The 20,787-nt window shown below is 37.6% G+C and overlaps 1 protein-coding gene across 2 annotated transcripts in view; it reads right to left on the reverse strand.

Moving 5' to 3' along the window:
* col2a1b (collagen, type II, alpha 1b) overlaps positions 1-20,787 on the reverse strand; it is an 89,349-nt gene that overhangs the window by 23,400 nt on the left and 45,162 nt on the right. For both annotated transcript variants that reach the window (XM_052101271.1, XM_052101270.1), the window contains 15 exons: positions 16,700-16,744; positions 16,383-16,481; positions 15,800-15,853; positions 13,494-13,601; positions 13,288-13,341; positions 12,341-12,439; positions 12,201-12,254; positions 11,170-11,268; positions 10,903-10,956; positions 8,972-9,025; positions 8,810-8,863; positions 6,659-6,712; positions 6,496-6,540; positions 6,308-6,406; positions 5,249-5,356 (listed from right to left, as the gene is read on the reverse strand). In XM_052101271.1, coding sequence (XP_051957231.1) covers positions 5,249-5,356; positions 6,308-6,406; positions 6,496-6,540; positions 6,659-6,712; positions 8,810-8,863; positions 8,972-9,025; positions 10,903-10,956; positions 11,170-11,268; positions 12,201-12,254; positions 12,341-12,439; positions 13,288-13,341; positions 13,494-13,601; positions 15,800-15,853; positions 16,383-16,481; positions 16,700-16,744 — 1,080 coding nt within the window. The remainder of the gene's footprint in view (positions 1-5,248; positions 5,357-6,307; positions 6,407-6,495; positions 6,541-6,658; positions 6,713-8,809; positions 8,864-8,971; positions 9,026-10,902; positions 10,957-11,169; positions 11,269-12,200; positions 12,255-12,340; positions 12,440-13,287; positions 13,342-13,493; positions 13,602-15,799; positions 15,854-16,382; positions 16,482-16,699; positions 16,745-20,787) is intronic.

A 20,787-nucleotide genomic window follows, 5' to 3' on the forward strand; every position in this document is an offset into this window, starting at 1 on the left:
TAATTGAGTAAAAATACTTAATATTATACTTAAGTATTATTTTTTTTGCGATTTGTATTTTACTCGAGTGTAATTTAAACAGAATACTTTTACTTAATTACATTTCCCAAGGACATTTTTTTACTTTTTACTCCTTACAATTGTATTTAAACTTGAAAAGTTCTCACTATATTCTTTGCAGATAATTTTCTTTCATCTTACTGGACTGAAGCCGCCTTTACACTGCATCCGACAAATGGCAGATGACAGACCAGTGGTCAGATTTTTCAAATGCTTTGTCTCACAATGGTTGTGTGGCGTTCCGACCATCTGCAGAGGTGGAATTTTGGATCTGATTTGAGCTTCGGATACATTTAAATATTTGTGTGACTTGACCGTATGTGACCGTCCGACTGAATGTGATGTATTCATTCAAAACTATGTGCATGAAGTAAGAAACACTGATGGTTTTTATTCCTAAACTTTATTCTAAACTCCTGCTACTTCTACAGATTGGACAGTTATGAAGTTAAAAAATTATCATTCACATATAAAAACAAAAGGCTTAAGTGATTTTTGTGTACATGTCATTTATTTCTACACTTGGTGTAATAGTTAAATCATATCTATGAATTTCTACTCCCTGTTTGCTGAATTGTGATTGTTGTTTTTGTTAGGCAACTGTTAATTGTAATAATTACTATAAAACCAGCAATGATAATGACAATAAAAATAATGGAATATGAGTAAATATTAATTATGAATTTAATCTGCTTAACAGCAAGGTTAGGTAGCAAACCTCAGAAAACAATTCACAAAACCAACAACGTTGAATTTTTCTGTATGTCTCAAGGTTCTGGGTGCTCTGAGATTGCAATTTGTGAGTGTCTTCTCCCATGCAACGAACACTGCCTGACCGTGGCAACGTTTTTGCTAAATAAAATTATGTGGTTCATTACACGTCTCAGGGCAGTTCCATAGGCAAATGTCCACTGTGTGGTGATAAAAGTGAGTGAAATGTTCTTCTAAATAGATTAGGTTTTTAAATCAATAAAACACACCTCCCCACCCTAAGCCTTACACCAAATCCTAACTGATAGTGTCATTAAAAGCAAATGTGAGATGAAAAACACATTCTGAAGCAACAACGTCATTTTGTGGTGTGTCTATGGCACTTTCGCTCACGTATCAACTTACGTACTCTTCATATCTTTGTATCGCATATTCAGCACTTGAGCTACAGCGCAATTTGATCACACTTGAACAAGCTTGTAAATGTAGTTGGTTATGTAATGCAAATGTTAAAATGTGTCATGCGCTATAGTAAAAGTGTTTATATGTCATAAGATAACATTGTGTGAGGAACTCTGAACTAAATTTACTCTTGGGGATAAAAGTCATTGTTGTTTTAGCACCTCTAGTGTTCATTCCACCAGAAAATTGCTGTGTTACGTACAACAGGCCACATAAAAATCATTTTTAAAAAATGTTGTTTTTGTAACATGATTCTTTGACCAGGTTGCGAATGCCACTGTGGGAGAAATATGACAGTAGACATCGAAGACAGTAAAAAGGTGACTTAACAAAGCAATCAAATTTAACAACGTCCTCTCTCACACAATCTCCTCTCTAAATGTTATTCTAGCAAGGAAGAATTTTACTTTTTTAAATACTTAAGCACAGTTTAATATGAATACATTTTAATTTCAATTAAGTATGTTTTTGGCTAGACACTTGGACATTTACTTGAGTAAAATTTTCACTTAGTATCCATACTTTCACTTAAGTACTTTTTACACCCCTGGAAATCACATCCTTAACCGTGCCCATCGGTGCTTTAGTTTGTAAATTAAGGCCACTCTAGGCCTTTCCGTCCTGCTCTCTCTAACTATTCCTGAATACCATCTGGACTATTATGAAATATTTTTGTATATAAACATGCACTAAACAGATGCCTTTGACCACTGTCATGTATCTGCTGCTGCTTTTAAATTACAACTCTGAAGAGCAGATGCAATTCTCTTTTATTCAGCTGCTGCCTCTTGCTGTTTTGAGCAAAAACGTGTTATGGACGCATACTTTTGCTCATCTACAAAAAAAGTTCCCCGCAATTTGGAATGCCCAATTCTCAATGCGCTCTAGGTCCTCGTGTTGTTGTAATGACTCACCACAATCTGGGTGGCGGATGGCGAATATCTTTTGCCTCCGCGTCTGAGACCGTCAATCCACCTATCTTATCACATGGCTTGTTGAGCACATTACCACAGAGTGGCATGTGTGGACGCTTCACGCTATTCTCTGCGGTATACGCACACAATTCACCACGCACCCCACTGAGAGTGAGAACCACATTATAGAGACCACAAGGAGGTTAACTCATGTGACTCTACCCACCCTAGCAACCGGGCCAATTTGGTTGCTTAGGAGTCACTCAGCATGCCCTGGATTTGAACTTGTGACTCCACGGATGATAGTCAGCATCTTTACTTGCTGAGCAACCCAGGCCCCCCATCTACACTATTTTTAATTGTTGTTGTATGTAAACTATGCACTAGATGGACGTCTTTGACCATTTTGATGCTTATCCACAGATGTGCGTGCATCTATTCACCATGCTTTGTACTATGTATGTGCTTTTTTTGTTTGCTCATATCAGCCTGGACTGCATGTTTTTTTGTGGCATATATCTGCATGGATTGCTTGTGAACCAGGAATAATATGATTTAAGCTTGGAAAAGGAAAAATTATTGAAGGATGTTGCAGTTAAAAACTTGGACCAGATAAAAATTAATGTTTCATTCATTAATATTTCATAGTTTATAGAGCTGAGTGTTAACAGTTGTGCTTGAGATGAACTGTGTAATATTTTCAGATGCAATGTGTTGGATGTGTGCTATGTATTTGAGGGGCTGCACAATGTTAGCCAATCATAACAGTGGACATTTACGTTAAAGTTTTAAGGAGGCGCTTAGGCCAAAACCAAGAGTTTCAGACAAAGGGCCAGAGATAGGATGGACAATTATATATTTAAAAACAAATTTTTTTTTTACAAAAAAACTTTACTTACATTATCAGTGTACCTCAGGGATGATAATAAAACTATTAACAACTAATATTCACACCCACTGTGTTATTGTAACACTTGGGACATTGGGACAGAGGTCGCTAGGAGGACTAAGCCTTATAGTTTGAAGTTCTGTGTTTTCCTTCTTGTGTCTCTGTTCCAGGTTCCTTCCCTGATTGCCATCCCAGCTGTGTCTTGTGTACACTTGTTAATTCTTGTTTATATATTTCCCTCGTATTCGCTCTGTCTTGGTCAGTTGTTAACTTTTAATGGATGTAATGGTTTGTTTTTTTGTTGTTTTTTTTTAGTTCTTTTACGTTTATTTCTAATTAACGAGTTTTAATTAAAAAGCCTGCACAGAGATCCTAATTCTCTTGCATCTTTCCTGCAAAAGTTAAAAGTTACAGAACCACTTACCAGACTATGGATCTCATGGCTTGGCATTTGTTGTCTCTCAGACAAGGAGGTGATAACATTGAGCAAAATACAGGGTCATTCTGAGTCTCACCCAGGATTTCAATTGGCAAGATATTTGTCTCAAGGACTGCGATTGGTTTGGACTTAATGAGCCTGTGATATAATGTCTGGCAGATGTGAACTTTCCTTGGTCGAATTAATTTACAATGATTTGAGGCTCACATACTCCCCTTACACTGGCAGTAAGGCAGTAATCCTGTGACGCTGCCAGCGCCCATGCCTGCCACAGTCAACGAGCCAGCGGCCACACCTGGCATGGTCGACGGCCAGCGTCTGAAGACTCGACCGTCCCAAAGCCAGCGCCTGAAGACTCGACCATCCCAGAGCCAGCGCCTGAAGACTCGACCGTCCCAGAGCCAGCACCTGAAGACTCGACCATCCCAGAGCCATGCAGCACCTGAAGCCTCGACCGTCCCAGAGCCAGAGCCAGCGCCTGCAGCCTCGACCGTCCCTGAGCCAGCACCTGAAGACTCGACCGTCCCAGAGCCATGCAGCACCTGAAGCCTCGACCGTCCCAGAGCCAGCACCTGAAGACTCGACCGTCCCAGAGCCATGCAGCGCCTGAAGCCTCGACCGTCCCAGAGCCATCGCCTGAAACTTTGGTCATTCCAGTGCCAGCGTCTCTGGAGGCCATTCCCACAGCAGTGCTCCTGGCCGTCCAGAAGAGGAAGAGGGCCCCTGCTCAAAGGTCGCAGCTTGCACTCACAGTCACGGAGGCCATTCCCCTGTAGCATTTTCCACTCATGGCCAAGGACACCCTTCCCCTGCTGCTGCCAGTGCTCACGGCCATGGAGGCCGTTCCCCTGCTGCTGCCAGCCCTCACGGCCATGGAGACTGTCGATGAGCCTGCCCGGTTCCCTGAGCCTGTCCGGTTCCCCTCCGCCTTGTGTGGCCCGCCCCCTGAGTCTCCGCCTCTTGTGGCTCTGTTCCCTTAGTCTTCCATGGCTATGCCTTTTGAGCCATCCATGGCTCTGCCCCTCTAGTCTTCCAGAGCTCCGCCCCTTGAGTCTTCCATGTCTCCACCCTTCAAGCTATTCCTATTAACTATTTTTGTTTGTTTGTTTTGTTTTATGTGTTATGGAGCATCAGTTGTTAACCTTTCATGGATGTAAGTAACTGTTTGTGTTTTTTTTTTAGTTCTTTTATGTTTATTTTTATGTTCTTTTATGAGTTTTAATTAAAAAGCCTTCACATAGATCATCCTCCTCACACCTCGTTCCTGCAAACATTACAGTTATGATTGGCTAATGTTTTTCAAGTGCAACACCTGGACTGGAGAGTAAGTTTTGAGTTCTTAAAGTATGTTTTTATAGTACAATGACCTTTTAATATGCCGAAATGCCAAGGAAAATGTGATTTCTCATGACATGACCCCTTTAAAAAATCTTTTTAAATCTTTCACCCTTCCTCTCATTGCAATTTCCATGTCAAATCTTTCATGTCATTCATTCTGATAAATAATGTTTAAATAAAGGTTGAAAGTGTCATCTTAGCAGTAATATTTATGTTTATATTGTTTACTTCTCAACAGTTCTTTATAAGTGAGTTTCCTCCTCAATTTAGCATTAGCCTCATTATTTTAATATGTAATACATTTGTATGATAACGTACATTTCATAGACGTTGATTACATGTGTATGGATTTGAACGTTTGGCAGAAAGCTCTTACATGCTCTAATACATTAATATCATACAATTGCAGTGTTTGTTGTTGTTGTTTTCACATACCCTGTCACCCTTTGGTCCTGGTATTCCAGAGGTTCCTCTCTCTCCAGGCATTCCCTGCAATCCCGGAGGACCCTGAGCACCGATAGTACCTGCAGTACCCACAGCACCCTAAACATTAAAAAAAACAAAAAAACAACAACAACAAAATTAAACAGAATTAAAAGACTGTTAAAACTTACAATCAACTAAACCTTAAACAAGGAATCTCATAACCCTTTGACTTTGATTATGCATGTTGTGCTAACTCTAAGGGCTGTTGTGCAGCCACAACTACACTTGCAAAGAAATATGAAGTATGTGAGGCAGGTTGAGAATTTAATCAGAACTTGGGGCAAAAATGACAGTGAATGTGACAAAAATATATTTCACATAGTCTAGTAATAATGTGGCTGTGTGGACACTGTAGTGATTTTCTGTAGTGTTTTGTTGAGTTGTGATATCTTATGCTTATGCTTTATATACACATGCTTTGGTATTTTATATAGCTTTAATTTTATTCTTAGATTGAGAGTTTCAATTAATTGCAGAGGCTTTAGAAAATCATGTATCAAATATGATATGCAAGGGTGTTTTTAGGGTAATGTATGAAGTGATCCAGATGAATCAAATCCATATTGTCTCATAATATATGTATTGTTGATGTGAGTTGTGCCTAGCAGCGTAGATGCAGCATCACACAAGAGCTAAAAGTTCTCAGTTTCCAATGCCATTGTAGAATTGCACTGTTTGTAGTCAGAATTTAAAACCTCAATATGGTGCTGAGATAAGACTAATGCAGTCAAAGTCATTTCACTGGAAATGGATGGATGGATGTATTTATGTGTGGGTGGGTAGGTAGGTGGATGGATTGGTGAATGGGTGAGTGGGTATATGGATGGATTGGTGTTTGGATGGATGAGTGGGTGGATGAATGGATGGATGAATGGATGGATGGATGGATAGATTTATGAGTGGGTGAGTAGACGGATGGATGGATGGATGGATGGGTGAGTGGGTAAATGGATGGATGGTTGATGGACGGGTGCATGGATGTGTGGGTGGGTGGATGGATTTTCTGACCTTAGGTCCATCAGTTCCTGGAGTTCCTGGAAGGCCTCGCGGCCCCTGGAGGCCTTGTGGCCCAGCACCTCCTCTCTCCCCTGGGAACCCTCGCTCACCCTGAGAGAGAAACATCACACAAGGCTCTTTAACACCAAACATGGCAAAATACTGACAAACCAAAGAGAAACTCAAGAGCTGAGACTCACTCTAGGTCCCGTCGCCCCTGCAGAGCCAGCCTCACCTGGAACACCCTACAAGAGCAGATACAGTGTACATTACTATATAAAACATTTATATAGCACTTAGGGTATATTTAGCAAAAATGTTTCATTGCACTCCTTGAAATCAGTCATATTCATGAACTCTCACCTGGTCACCAGGTTTACCTCCTTCACCGGGGGGGCCAGGTGGTCCAGGCAGGCCCTAAGAACAAAAATAATCAACTATTTTTAGATTTTCTGTAACATTAAAGGTACACAAAGTAATGTTTTTGCAACAGTGAGAAGCAGCATCATGCAGGAGTTAAAAATTCTCCGATGCCATTGTAGTTGTCAGCCGTGGTTAATTTACTCTGTGAGTGAAAGTGTTTATGAAAAGCCATTTTTATTTATTATTACACTATTCATAAGATAATAGTTAAAAATACTGAAAAGGTTGGGGGCATAAATCCAAAAAATGGCTAAGGTAAATAGGGGTTGAATGAGGCCCCAAGTTACTAAAGTCCCAAGGTATGTATTTAAGGGTTAAACATATTTTTTGAAAAATACTATATTAATATTTAAGTAGATACATATCTAATATTGGTTTTAATTATGATTTTATATGACAATTTAAATTAAATGTGAATTGAAGGCATGATTCAGGTATAATTGTACCATTGAAATTAAGAACACATACATATTGGAGTTTAAATGGTTATATAAAATGAGTAGTGCTGGCTAATGTGTTTGAAACCACTGCATAATAAATAAATAAAACAAAATTATTTGCCATCAAAGGAAATGCCCAGATAAAGTTATGTCCATATTGCCTTCATATAATGACCTTTGATCTTTATGTTGTTTGGCAACCATAAACAGCCTTCAGCTAGGACAATGAACTATAACTACGTGAGAGAAGAATTATTGTTAATACAGTATATTACATTGTTTATTGTATAAAATTGGAATGTTAACTTAAAAATGCGTCAGTAAACTGTTTAAAAAAAGTGTTACATCAAAAATAAAAAATAAATAATTTGTACTATTGAAAAATCTGTTTAAAATAATGTCCACTCCCATAAGATGAAGAAAGTTGCAAGTAGGAGGCACAGTGCATCAGACATTTTGGTCCCGCAAATCTCACAGATGCTCAATTGAATTGAGATCTGGGGAGTTTGGAGGCCAGGGCAACACCTTGAACTCTTCAACATGTTTCTCAATCCATTCCTGAACAATATGTGAAGTGTGGCAGGGTGCATTATCCTGCTGAAAGCGGCCACTGCTATCAGGGAATACAATTGCTAAGAGGGAGTGTACCTGGTCGGCAACAATGTTTAGACAGGTGACATGTGTAAATTGACCCAGGGTTTCCCAACAGAACATTGCCCATAGCAAAACACTCCCTCCACCGGATTGTCGTCTTCCCACATTGCATCCTGGTGCCATTACTTCCCCAGGTAAACATCACACACGTACACAGCCTTCCCACGTGATGTTAAGGAAAACGGGACTCATTGTACCAGGTGACTTTCTTCCACTGCTCCAAGGTCCAGTTCCAACACTCGCATGCCCATTCTAGGTGCTTTCAACATTGAACAGTGGTCATCATGGGCACTATGCAGCCCCATATGCAGCAGGGTGAGATGCATTGTGTGTTGTGACACATTCCTCCCGTAACCATCATAAACATTTTATGTGACTTGTGCCACAGTAGACCTTCTGTCGGTTTGGACCAGACAGGATAGCCTTCGTTGTCCTTGCGCATCGATGAACCTTGGACGCACCAACACCCTGTCGCCAGTTTGTGGTTTGTGCCTTCTCAAACCACTGTCGGTAGGTACTCACCACTACTGACTGGGAGAACCCCACAGACCTTGCCATTTCAGAGATGCTCTGACCCAGTCATCTGGCCATAACAATTTGTCCCTAGTCAAAGTCCCTTAGGTCTTTACTCCTGCCCATTTCTCCTGCATTTAACATGTTGACTACGAGAAATGATTGTTCGTTTACCATCTAATCTTCCCAGACCTTGACAAGTGGGCTTGTTAGGAAATTATCAACGTTATTCGCTTCACCTGTGAGTGGTCATAATGCTTTATCCCATCAGTGTACAGTATGTCTAAGATGACTGCCATATTGGCTAGCACACCATAAAGAAAACATCACTGAGTGCATCTTTAATGTAAAACAATAAGCTACGATAGGTGTGCATAACAGTGATTTTACTAGAGTTTTAAGCTGTGATGGCAAGCGGAATGTTTTAAACGCCCTTAACCATGGTAGCAGTTAAGCAATTGGTTTACAGAAGGTTCACATTTACCTGGAATCCAGAGGGTCCGGGCTGACCCTGTTCACCTCTCTCTCCTGCAGTACCCTGTGAAAGACTTAACAGCTTTAGCTGGGACTCTAATATAGTTAAATAATGATGATGAAGAGATCTAGAAATACAGCATAACTACATAGTGCATGTTGAGATACTCACAGCTGGTCCTGGGGGTCCAGCAGCGCCAGTCTCACCATCTTTACCAGGCAAACCCTGTAGAGGACAGAGTGAGCGTTTGAAAAGTAGATAGAGACAGACATATACAAACATTAGATGCAGAGCACGTTGTTGTGTGGTAATCCACCCTGATGCTGTGAACTAACATGAAGGTGAAGCTGAGGGAGGTATGAAAGGAGTGCTTTGAATGTAGCAGACACATATTGTGACAATCCGTAACTGGCCCTAACCAATCAGAGATGGCTGTACAGTGTTTTTAAAGGTAAATTAAATGTTTAGAATAGGACTAACGTAGCTGATCCACGTCTTCTACTATTGCAGCAATATTTCTTCAAAGGTATCTCTAAACAGCTGGTACCACTGTCTTTGTATAGCTGCTTTCCAGTTCATTGGCATCTAATTAGTAGGAACATTTTAATATGATTTTGTATCCAGTACCACGAAGCTGGTTTATGTGGCTAACCAGGTAAGTATTAGAACTATTAGAATGCCTTCTGCATGCAATTTTAGCCCTTTCCCAACAACTTTAAGATGTTTGTGAATTCTCAAATGCTTTGATGTCTGCTCTGGTAAAACATCTACTCAAAAATAAATTATAATTCACACATTTCTGAATTATATAGCTTGAGGGGTTATGAGGTAATATTCTCTGTAACAACTACTTTGGAATTACATTTATTGTGAAAAGCACCATACAAATAAATTTGATTTGAAATGAAAATGATTCTCTTTATATAACATATTATACAGAATATATGTACAGTATATAAATACTAAAATACAAAAAAAAAAAATCCTTTATAATATCACATTATTTATTGGTATTCATACATGAATATATATACATGAGAGCCTCCAAAATGCATCCAAATATCCAGTTTTCCCATTACAAAATAGGTTACCTCTTCAGCTTTAGAAGAGAATAATGGGTAAGGAAACACTTCCAAAAGCACTTGGCATCACTAATGAGAAAAAGCAGTGACTCTTTACACTAACTGTATATTCTCTCATTCAGACAGACTGCAGGCAGCAGTTTGGACCAACTCAGTTTCCTGATCCAAATTCAAGGAGACTCAATGACAAGGACGCATAAAGAGAGAATTTCAGAGGTACTGGAAATGGTTTTTACCATTAAAGACTTGGGGAAGTGGGCGTGTTTATGAATGTACAGTATAAGGGAAAATGTATATTTTATGTCATGCCTTTTTTTTCCTCTTTGTTTTTAAACACCTCTTTGCCTTCACTAGTTTGAAAAGGCCCTATGTTTAAAAGTACACTGATGTTGAAACCAGTGGCAATATTTTTGAGAATTAAATCATAGCGATAGTTCTATCAGGAAGACTCATTGAACGTTACTCTCCCATTAACAATTTCATTTAACCAACCATATCGCACCTCTCTCTTTTTAAGTCTGTGAACAGCCTACCATACAGCCAACAGTGTGCCTACATGTCAACCTCCCCCACCCCTTCACCATCACTCCATCACCATTACATCACTCAATATTCTCTCACTGACCGTTGGACAGGGGCTTACGCCAAAGAACTTTATCATATTTCTGTTTTAATAAATGTTTAATAAACTTTATATATACAATGCTGTATACGAGACTTTCTGGTAGAAATATGATCTATGCCATTAATTTGAACAACTAATCGGGATATCATGTATCATTTACATATATTTAATACAAAATAGTCTTGACCTGTACCCCACTGACTGTGTCTCTATTTTTGATGCCCAAAACTAAATTAACCATAAAGATTAATACAGTTTTGCTGTATTGTATTGTACTGTATTTTCTGCACTGTATTGTATTTTTGGTATCATATTGTATTCTATTGAAATTGATTTGTATCAAACAGACGATTTGTTGAAGATACTGTAAAAAAAAAGAAAGAAGAGTAACTTACACGTAAACCAGGAGCTCCAGCAAGTCCCTTCTCTCCAGATTTTCCAGCTTCACCCTGCAGTGAGAGAAACATTTACATGTACAGCCAGTGTCCACATTTTTGTGACTTGTTAAAGTAGTTCAAATGCACAGAAATAAAATAAGATTTCAATTATAGAGATAATAATCAATAATAAAAAAAACTAAAAACAATTAGTAATACACTAATTAATGTGCTCTGATACACAAAGCATGCATTTATAGTTTATAGAAGAGTTAACATTTTTACATTTCCACCCTTGGGTCCAGGGAATCCCATCACACCAGGCTGACCTCGAGTACCTTGAGGGCCTGGGGGTCCAGGGCGGCCATCTTCACCAGGAGCGCCCTACACCCCGTCCAGAATCATCACGGAAACCACAGGATAAATAAAAGACAACAATTATTCACCATACACATACTACACCTTTGAATTTTCAAGCAGTTTGTGATAAATGGATATGGTATTTAAGAATCCTTTAGATTCAGAATGATTCACTAAATAATTGTTTAGAGCGATTTGTGAATGTTCGGCTAATATATTGAAAAGAACTGACTCAGAATGATATGCTTGCAAATTCCACATCACTATGGCTTGGAAGCAAGTTTTAAAAAACACAGGCACAATATCTAGCCGACTAAATAATTTATTTATATATGAAATACTATATATTATTTATCATCTATATTTATATATTTATAATATATATTGTTTTATGAATTATATATAAATATATATATATATATATATATATATATATATATATATATATATATATATATACAATAATTTAAAGCATAAAAATACAAATTTACTGCATACTTAATTTCATGACTTTTCCAGGCCTGGAAAACACTATTTTAATATTCCCTGAAGCTTTTCCATGACAGTAAGGAACCCTGAAATACATTATTACTAGTGTTCAACCGATATGGGGTTTTAAATGGACGATGCTGATATCTACAGAGCTGATATAATTCAGACATACATAAAGAATAAAACAAGTTATTGATCCAAATTAATTAAAATATTTAAAAGTTCATTATCCTTTGAGAGGGCTGTCAGTTGATTTTTAATAGCTGACACATGTTGTACTAATGCCAATTTATTGATCTGGTCGATTAATGAGTCTATCACAGATTTTTTACAAACTCATTCAATTCTTTACCTCATTATCTTTTTCCAATAGGCAGCTTTACTACAAAATAACTATTAACCATAGTAAAAACAGCTTCAAACCTATAAAGTGTGAAAACGTGATGTAGAACACAGGTACTCACCGATGGCCCGACTTTGCCCTGTGGGCCGGCATCACCCGGACGCCCGGTCAGACCCTACATAAAGACAAACACATGTGAGTATCACACACAGTCTAATGTGCATTTAAGCTGTCTGAATGCACACAGATCCACTGATTTACCCGTGCACCAGGCAGACCAGGTTCCCCAGGTCGTCCAGGATCACCGCTGGCTCCCTTGGGTCCTGACACCCCCGAAGCTCCACGCTCGCCTGGAGCGCCCTGAAACACAACAAGATGACGAGATATTGAAACCTGAATTGAAATTGAATTAATATCTTTAGACATAAAAATCTGTTATGGTTTTTATAACCAAGTTTTCTATCATAACTCTTTAAAGTTTTACAATATTACTATGGATATGACAAGCCTTGGTAGACTAGATCTGCTTACGCTGATGCTGCAGAGCAAGTACAAAGACTTCCTACTATTAGAACTACACAGACATGTTGTGTCAAGCATGTAAGACATGCTGTCACTAAACAATTAGACATTAAATCCCTGTGAAGCAGATCTAGACATTTGATGCTGGGGAGGAGGTGGGATTCAGAGAGAATATTCTTGTAGTGTCCTGCAGTGAATCCAGAATCAACTGAGGAAATGTAAATGTTAGACCAAAAGGGAGTACACTACCTGATTGCCTAACAAATGACATGTCAAATGACCTTTCAAATTAGACCATGAAGTACAAGAGCCAATTGGCTAACATATAACATGCTCAAAGAATCAGCTTGCACCATGTCGTTTCATGACTGAACTAAAAACATATATAGAGGCAAATTTAATAAAAAGATACAGCACTAAAGTATGGGAGATTGTGGTAGTCTGCTGCAACCTCCACAACCTAGCACACTGAAGTGCAAGATGGGGAATGGTATTGTGTAGATTTTAGGGTGTGTTTGTTCCACAATCTGATTTGCATATTCCTGTAATTAACTGTATGCTAAAACAATACAGACAGTGCATGCAAATCAGTGGATGCAATTCATTCATGAACCCCAACTCCAGTGCAAGCCAACTTCGAATATGTCTTCTAAGCCTTCTGTAAAATAAAGAGTGAGATGTCACACCTTTGGACCAGCAAGACCATCTTGCCCAGGAAAACCACGATTACCAGGAGTACCCTACAGAAAAACACAGAATACTTATTCAATGTACAAGATGTAGTGCTATACTTCACTTAAAATAACCATGCTAGGAATTTAGAAAAATTGTTTGTGATACTGCATATCGGTCATCTACAGAAGTTGTTTAATAATCATGAGTGGTCTTTTACTCTCTCTCCAGGCGGTCCAATGGGTCCCAGAGAACCAGGATCTCCTCTGGGTCCTCGCTTCCCTTCCTCTCCAGCAGGGCCCAGGCTACCTTGAGGTCCAGCGTTACCCTAAACAAGGCATTTGTTATATTTTGTTTATTTTAATTAGGACCACTCTAAGTTACAAAGTACAGTTAAGACACAAAGTATAACCCATTATTTTCTTGCTTTCAACTTCCATGTTTAGTGTTTAACATACACATGTATATTAAACTCAAACCTTGCATTTTAGATTTAAAACGTTTTTTTTTTTTTTTTTTTTTTGTCTAGATACAAGATTACAGTGATCAAAATGGCCTAAACTACACTTACAAAAAAAAAAAAAAAAAAAAAGCACTACCAGTGCAAAGTTTGGACACACCTAAGCCTTTATGAAATTACACAAATGGAAGAACAGGAATTATGTACTGAGTAAAATGCTAAATTATATCTTTCTTGTATTTGAGGTTTTTGTTTGTGTAGATTCTGTTCATTCTCTCAAGCAACTTCATGAAGTACATAACAGGATGCATTTTAAACAGTACTGAAGGAGTTCACTGCTTTTAATTTACTATATGCTCCAACCTTTCCATTAAAACAATATTTTAGTTAAATATTAGTTTATTTATAGTTCCTTGAAACTCTACAAAATTTACCAATTCTCTAAGTTAGCATCAGTGATATCAAAGATTGGATGGCTAGAAATTTCCTTTAAATATTAGAGGACCAAAAACATCTAAAAATAAGATACTAGAATATAATTTGAATCTCGATGGATGTACTGTAATGTAATCTTATACAATAAAGAAATTGGGGGTTATACAGTATTTGATAGCAATATGTCCTTTAAAAATCACATATCCAATGTTTGTTTATTTCACTTAAGAAACATTGCCAAGTTATGACACAGCATTTTTGTTTCTGATGCGAAAAACTAATTCATGCGTTCATGAAATAAGAATCAGTTGGTTCAAAATGCTGTAGCTAGAGTGCTTTCTAGAAACAAGAATCATATTAGCCCCATTTTATACTTGCTACATTGGCTACCTGTTAAATCTTTTATTAATTAAAAAATTATGTTAATTATTTACAAAGTTTTGAATGGTCTAACTCCACAGTACTTCAGCAACAATCTATCACGCGGCATTTACATCCATCACGTTCATTACGATAGCAAAACTATGGCCTGTTAATACACCCCACAATGACAAAGTCCACAAAAGAAGGTAGATGGTAGAAACGTTTCCAATTTGGCTTCTAAACTATGGAAGTCTTCCTAGTATTGTTCAGGACTCAGACACACTCTCTTAGTTTGAGTCTAGATTAAAGACTCATCTCTTCAGCCAGGCATACACCTAATTTATCCCTCAACTCATCGTTCTGCTGCATTAGTTAGGTCTGCCGGAACTGGAAACACTTCTCATATTCTATTTATTCTATTTGTTTTCCTGTCTCATCCTTGGGATACATATCCAGAGGTTACCAGAGCCTGCCAGAGCCAGTCCTGCACGATGGCCCAATCCTACGCTGAGAGATGACTACTAACTGTAGCCTATGCCAGCCAGACAGCTAGGGGCACATTGATGATCACTTCCTGCATCACTTCAGTCTATTAAGATGGACATCAAAGAGGATGAACTACTGCCAAGCCCAACCGTAAGCATGGGATACTTCACTAGCCACAGCCTGAACCTCGGACCTAGGATGTACTTTAACTAAATGAAATGCCATAAGCTTCCAGCTGGAATGTGACGCACCTCACTGACCTCTTCCTGCATCATCTTGGTCATAGGATGGACTACATTCTCTTTAAATGGTATTAATAAACAATAAAATAATGCCAACTAAAGCCTTCATCAGCCAATTAGCAATGCATCTATGTGCACTTCCGCAGTTAATTCAAAATGGACTTTAAGGACACTTAGTCACTTTTTTTTAGCTCAGAGATCCAAACATACAGAATGCAGTAGGAAAAGTATTACATAGTCTTCAAGATGGTGTGAGATGTAAAATAATACCTACACTGTTCATATACAACATCTTAACTGATTACACTAAAATATTTGTATTTATAAGAGCTGAAGCTCCAAATGAATTGTTTTAATGTAACACTGTTTGATTTTATAAAATCTTTTACACTATATATATATCCAGAATTATATATAAATATATATATAAAAACAATTGCTAACTGAAATGAAGAGTTAGCATTAGTATTTAATAGAGTACTGCACATAAGGAAGTAATTGGGAGTATGAAATTATGTGAACATAACAAACAGAACTTACGATCTCTCCTTTAGGACCAGCTTCACCCTTAAACCCTGCAAGGCCTGCATCGCCCTGAAGATGATGAAAAATCACAGTCATTAATTTGAGCAAACTTTCTTTCTTTTCTTTCTTTTTTTGTGCTAACTATATTTTCAATTTCTCTGATACATTCTAAGAGTAGGTTCAAGTTACATTTTGAATGCAATGAAGTGGCTTTATTATAATAATCATGAGCATAATTATTACAAACAGACCAGAAAATATTCTAATGCTGGTGCTGTGATAGTGGAGAAGTTGGAGACGTGACAGTCTGCGGTCACTGTACACATGTACATGACAATTTTAATGAAGGATCCAGTTCAAAGCTGATTTTTATAAAACAGTTTTTTTGAAGATACTTTACAGTATTGCCCTGAAAGAAGCCATTACGAGTCTACTACAACACAGGCCAGAGTATGACACTAATTGCTCATCACTCAGTCACCAATTTTGTTCAAACTATTAATTTGTCTCTCTATATCATGTGCAACTGAATAATGTATTTTAGATGGCAGCATTCATAATCTTTACAGGATAATTTAAAATAAATGTGGAAACTCACAGATTGTCCTTTTGGTCCCAGCGGACCAGTCGCTCCCTGAGGTCCAGGAGGGCCCCGAGGACCCGGAAAACCAGGAGCCCCAGCAATACCATGAGCGCCCTACAGGACGAGACAGAGTTATAGATAATCAACGGTACACTAAAACACAATCAATCAACTTATATTGAGTCATTAAAACTATAAAAAAAAGAAAGTTCATGTCAAAATTCTACAAAGTCACTGATGCTAGACTGCTCAGATAAACTTAAGACATTTAGAAGTATAGTTTATTTACAGTATATTGATCTATGAGAAGATACATTAATGCATGTACTCACAGAGGATCCTTTGGCTCCAGGGTTGCCGTCAGTACCAGGGTTACCCTACACATTCAGTGAGAACAAAGAGTCAGCGATTGTTGTATATGTATATACTGTAAATCTATTTATGTATTAAATGACAGTGGGCACCAAAAGTGTTTGTTCACTTAGTTCACACTTGTAAATGCCTGAATGTCATTACATCAGACAAAACAATAGTACTATCTACACTGAAATGCTGGTGGAGCTTTTCTCAGAACCAACTTCACTTTATGAATAATTATTCAAACACATACAGCCTTTTCCAGAAAATGAACTTCAATTCTAAAGTTAGAGTTCATGTGTAAACACAAACAGTTTGAAAATACCAGTTAATCAGCTTTGGCAATTACCCTGAATGAAAAGTTGTAACATTACCTGAAAACTTAAGTTTTGATGCTCTGTGCGAACAGAGCAGTAAGGTTTTTTTGATTTAAACATGTACAAGGCAGGGGCATCAGACCGTGAGCAATTATGGACCTGAGTAACAGGAGCCCTCACTGTAGGGGACCCATAGAAATGTTTCATATATATTCCATCGTATTGTCATTTGTTAATATGTACTGCATATATATATATATATATATATATATATATATATATATGCAGTACAGTAATAACATGCTATTGGTTTGAATAAAACATCACAAGAAAGACTCTGTTTTCCACCTGTAAAAATGGGCAGTTCCTCTATAATCTATCTTCTCCTCCCATGTTAACGGCCCCTATCCCCCCTCAATAAAAGCGAAAGTGGCCTGGTCCATCAGCCATTGCCCAATCCAAACTGAGTACACGTTATGGTATAATTTGATTTGTCCATTAATTAATCTACAAAAATGAATTCAAAATCGGACTTTCAAAAGAAAAAGGAGCGGAGAAAGAGTGGGAGGTAGCAGAGTTTTTACTGAAGAAATGTGAGCCATACCTGTCAATTTGGCTATACTAGGTGATTTTTTTTTTATATTCATAGAAACATGGTCCAAAATTAACACTTCCGAGAGAAAGAAAATGGCTTTTGGTGAGAAAATATCATGGAAATATTCACCAGGTGGTTGGTAACATTATTACTACATCATTACATGATTTTCATGAAACAGTGAACAACAATCAGGTGCTTGCTTAATAAAGTGATGTGCACTATAAAATCAAACTGTCAACATCAGCCTCATCTTTTACCATCAGATGTTTATCTATGATTCCTAAATGTAATTTTTCTCCAGAACTCCATGAAATATATTTCTCACATTAAGCCCCAAAAAGAATATTATGTGAGGAACAATATTACCTGTCATTGTGCTCATGTGCCATTGTCTATTTAAACAGACAGTACCGATTTAGCATGTGTTCTGAGTATCAATGTAAATCATTATAAATAGGAAAATGTATGCATGTAAACGTCTAGGTTACGGATGTAACCTCAGTTCCCTGAAGGAGGGAACGAGACGTTGTGTCGAAGAAGCGACACTAGGGGTCTCTCTTGAGCGCCTAGTGTCGCTTCTTTGACACAACGTCGAAGTGAGCGACAGACGGGGAACTATGTAACAAATATATAAGCAAAACAATAAATAAAGTTACAAAGACATTTATTGATGGAATATAAATAAATTATAACATATTTCTAAAAGCTAAAATGCAATCAATAAGTTGAAAATTTTTATCTAGAAAGGTTATCTAGAAGGTTAGAATATCCCTTCATAATTATCAGCATGAGCTTAGACAGAATGTATTTTATATTTAAGTTAAATGGAAATTGTCACTAAAATATCAGTTAGCAAGTTAAGACTTTCTAAAACTACCTGAGAGCAGAAACAGCCTGGCACTCTCCTCATTTCACAAATGCAATTTTTTCTTAGTAGGCTTTGTATATATTTTTTTATAATGCATTGTTTGATCAAAATAATATTTACGTTTGAACATATATGTAATGAGCACTGTTAAATATCCATCTAAAATATTTATACGGGATATTATCCCCACCACAAACCCAAATTGGTCAAGGGGCCCTAAAATATTTCTGTGCCTGGGGCCCAAATTATGTGCTACGCCCCCAGTACAAGGTCAGGATGCTCTGACATAAGAAGTCTGCTTTGGGCCGATCACCATGTTCTTCTGAATGTTTCAGTTATAATGCCATCAAATTGGACAGAATGTGAAATGATTCCATTTAGTCAGAGGATATCAAACATGTTTGATATTTTAGACGAAATCTTGTAGCTTATGATGCTTCACAACTCAAATATAAAGTAATATGGTGAGCATCAAATGGAAACTGAGCACACAGTGCCAAGAAACTGGAAAATGAAGAAACTGAGGTGGCGAACAAGTGCTCAAAGCGGAGCTTAACTTCTAACGGCACTCACTTTAAACTTGTGGTGCATTCTTTATCCACCCACAAACGCACCCAAATGCCCCTTTTTTTCTGCAACTTTGAACAGTTGCAGTTGCAGAGTTGCAGCAACAACAACAGCAGCTTCCGTACATCCGTGTTTGTTTACATCTGTCATGTGTCTCCTAGAACAGGAGCGTGTGCTTCTGCGTGAGTTTGTGATTGGATCGACTTGACAGCCGGAGGGATCCTCTGTGAAGTTGAGAAGTGTAATCCAGTCTTAAAGAGCTTTCAAGCAGATTAAGTATTTTTTTGAATGATAAAATAACTACGTCTCTGAATTTTGTTTTCCACATATTCTCTAAAAGCAAGTCTAAATATCTTATATGTATGTTTATATGATCAAAGACTGATCAAATACTTTGTTGCAGTGTATAATGGGCTAAGACTACACTCTCTCACCTTTATTTTCACTTCGATCCATCTTTAACTCACAAAAACAAACTCTATTTTCTTAATAGAGCTGCGTATTGTGACTTACTTCAAAATAAGATACACACGTGACTCTTTTGTGATTTTGTGATCAACATCACCTGAAGCTGTTTGGAAAGTTTAGAGTGCATCAGGACATGTGTTTTGTTCCTCTCCTCAGTCAGGCGCGAGCTGCCGTGCTCCTCTCTCGTGTCATCATTAGAGTTTCATATGATCTCATGTTACGTTAAATGAGATCAAATGATTATTGGGCAATGAACATTTTTGGTGACAATTTTTTATTGTCGACGTTGTCGATAATGTTGACTAATCCTTTCAGCCCTACTAGACTATGAAGAAAAATGTACTGAACATCCCCTGTCAACTACTGGGGCAAATGTGTCTTGTTTTATTTGAGTAATCTTATTTTATTTTATTAAAATAAAAATATTAAAATATAATTTTATATTTTATTTAAACAACATTCTTGTTGTTAGTCTTCTGATGATTAATCCCAAAGGGGTAAAATTTGGCTGGTAATCATGGTCCAGTTAGATCCTGCACGTAGATAACTAGCAATAACTACACCATAATATGGACAAAAAAAGCATCTTTCTCTAAAGATGTCCATTCAAATGTTGCCATTTATACTGATGAAATAATATTTAATCAGCATCAGGGGCACAACGAATAGTGTCTCCCTGGGACTTGGGGGCCCTGGGTTTAGGGCCAGGTAAGACCACTCATTAATGTCACCCTATGCACATTTTGAGTCATCTTGTAATGCTAATTACATCAAGCAATTTGTGTCAACACTGATGGTAAAACTAAAATACAGTAAAAATGTTGACTATCATTATACAGTATTGGTGGAGATTTTGATTCATCTCAGTGACTCAAGTCTTTTAAATCTGTTGCCCAAAAATATCCACTGACTGATTCGTTCAGTGACCATTTCTGCAAATTATGCCTTTTTGACAGGTAATGGTAAATCTTTGTCATTGCATTGAACCAAAATGCAAAATGCAATACACTATGTGGTCATCAATCAGATTAAATTAGAATTAATCCGGCCCCTCTTTTTTTGCTGAAGGAGATCGTCCAACTGAGTGAACGTACGGCATATATCCTCCTCTTGTTCAGTTGGTCAGCTGATAATTTTTCATGAATGTGATGGCCATGATTTAGGTCACACATGGCTTCTATGTTTTATATTTGGACTTATAAATAGATGAAAGTACACTGCTACACTAGTTTCTTTTACCACTTT

This window comes from Xyrauchen texanus, chromosome 32 (genome assembly GCF_025860055.1).
Source record: "Xyrauchen texanus isolate HMW12.3.18 chromosome 32, RBS_HiC_50CHRs, whole genome shotgun sequence".
Classification (NCBI taxonomy): Eukaryota; Metazoa; Chordata; class Actinopteri; order Cypriniformes; family Catostomidae; genus Xyrauchen; species Xyrauchen texanus.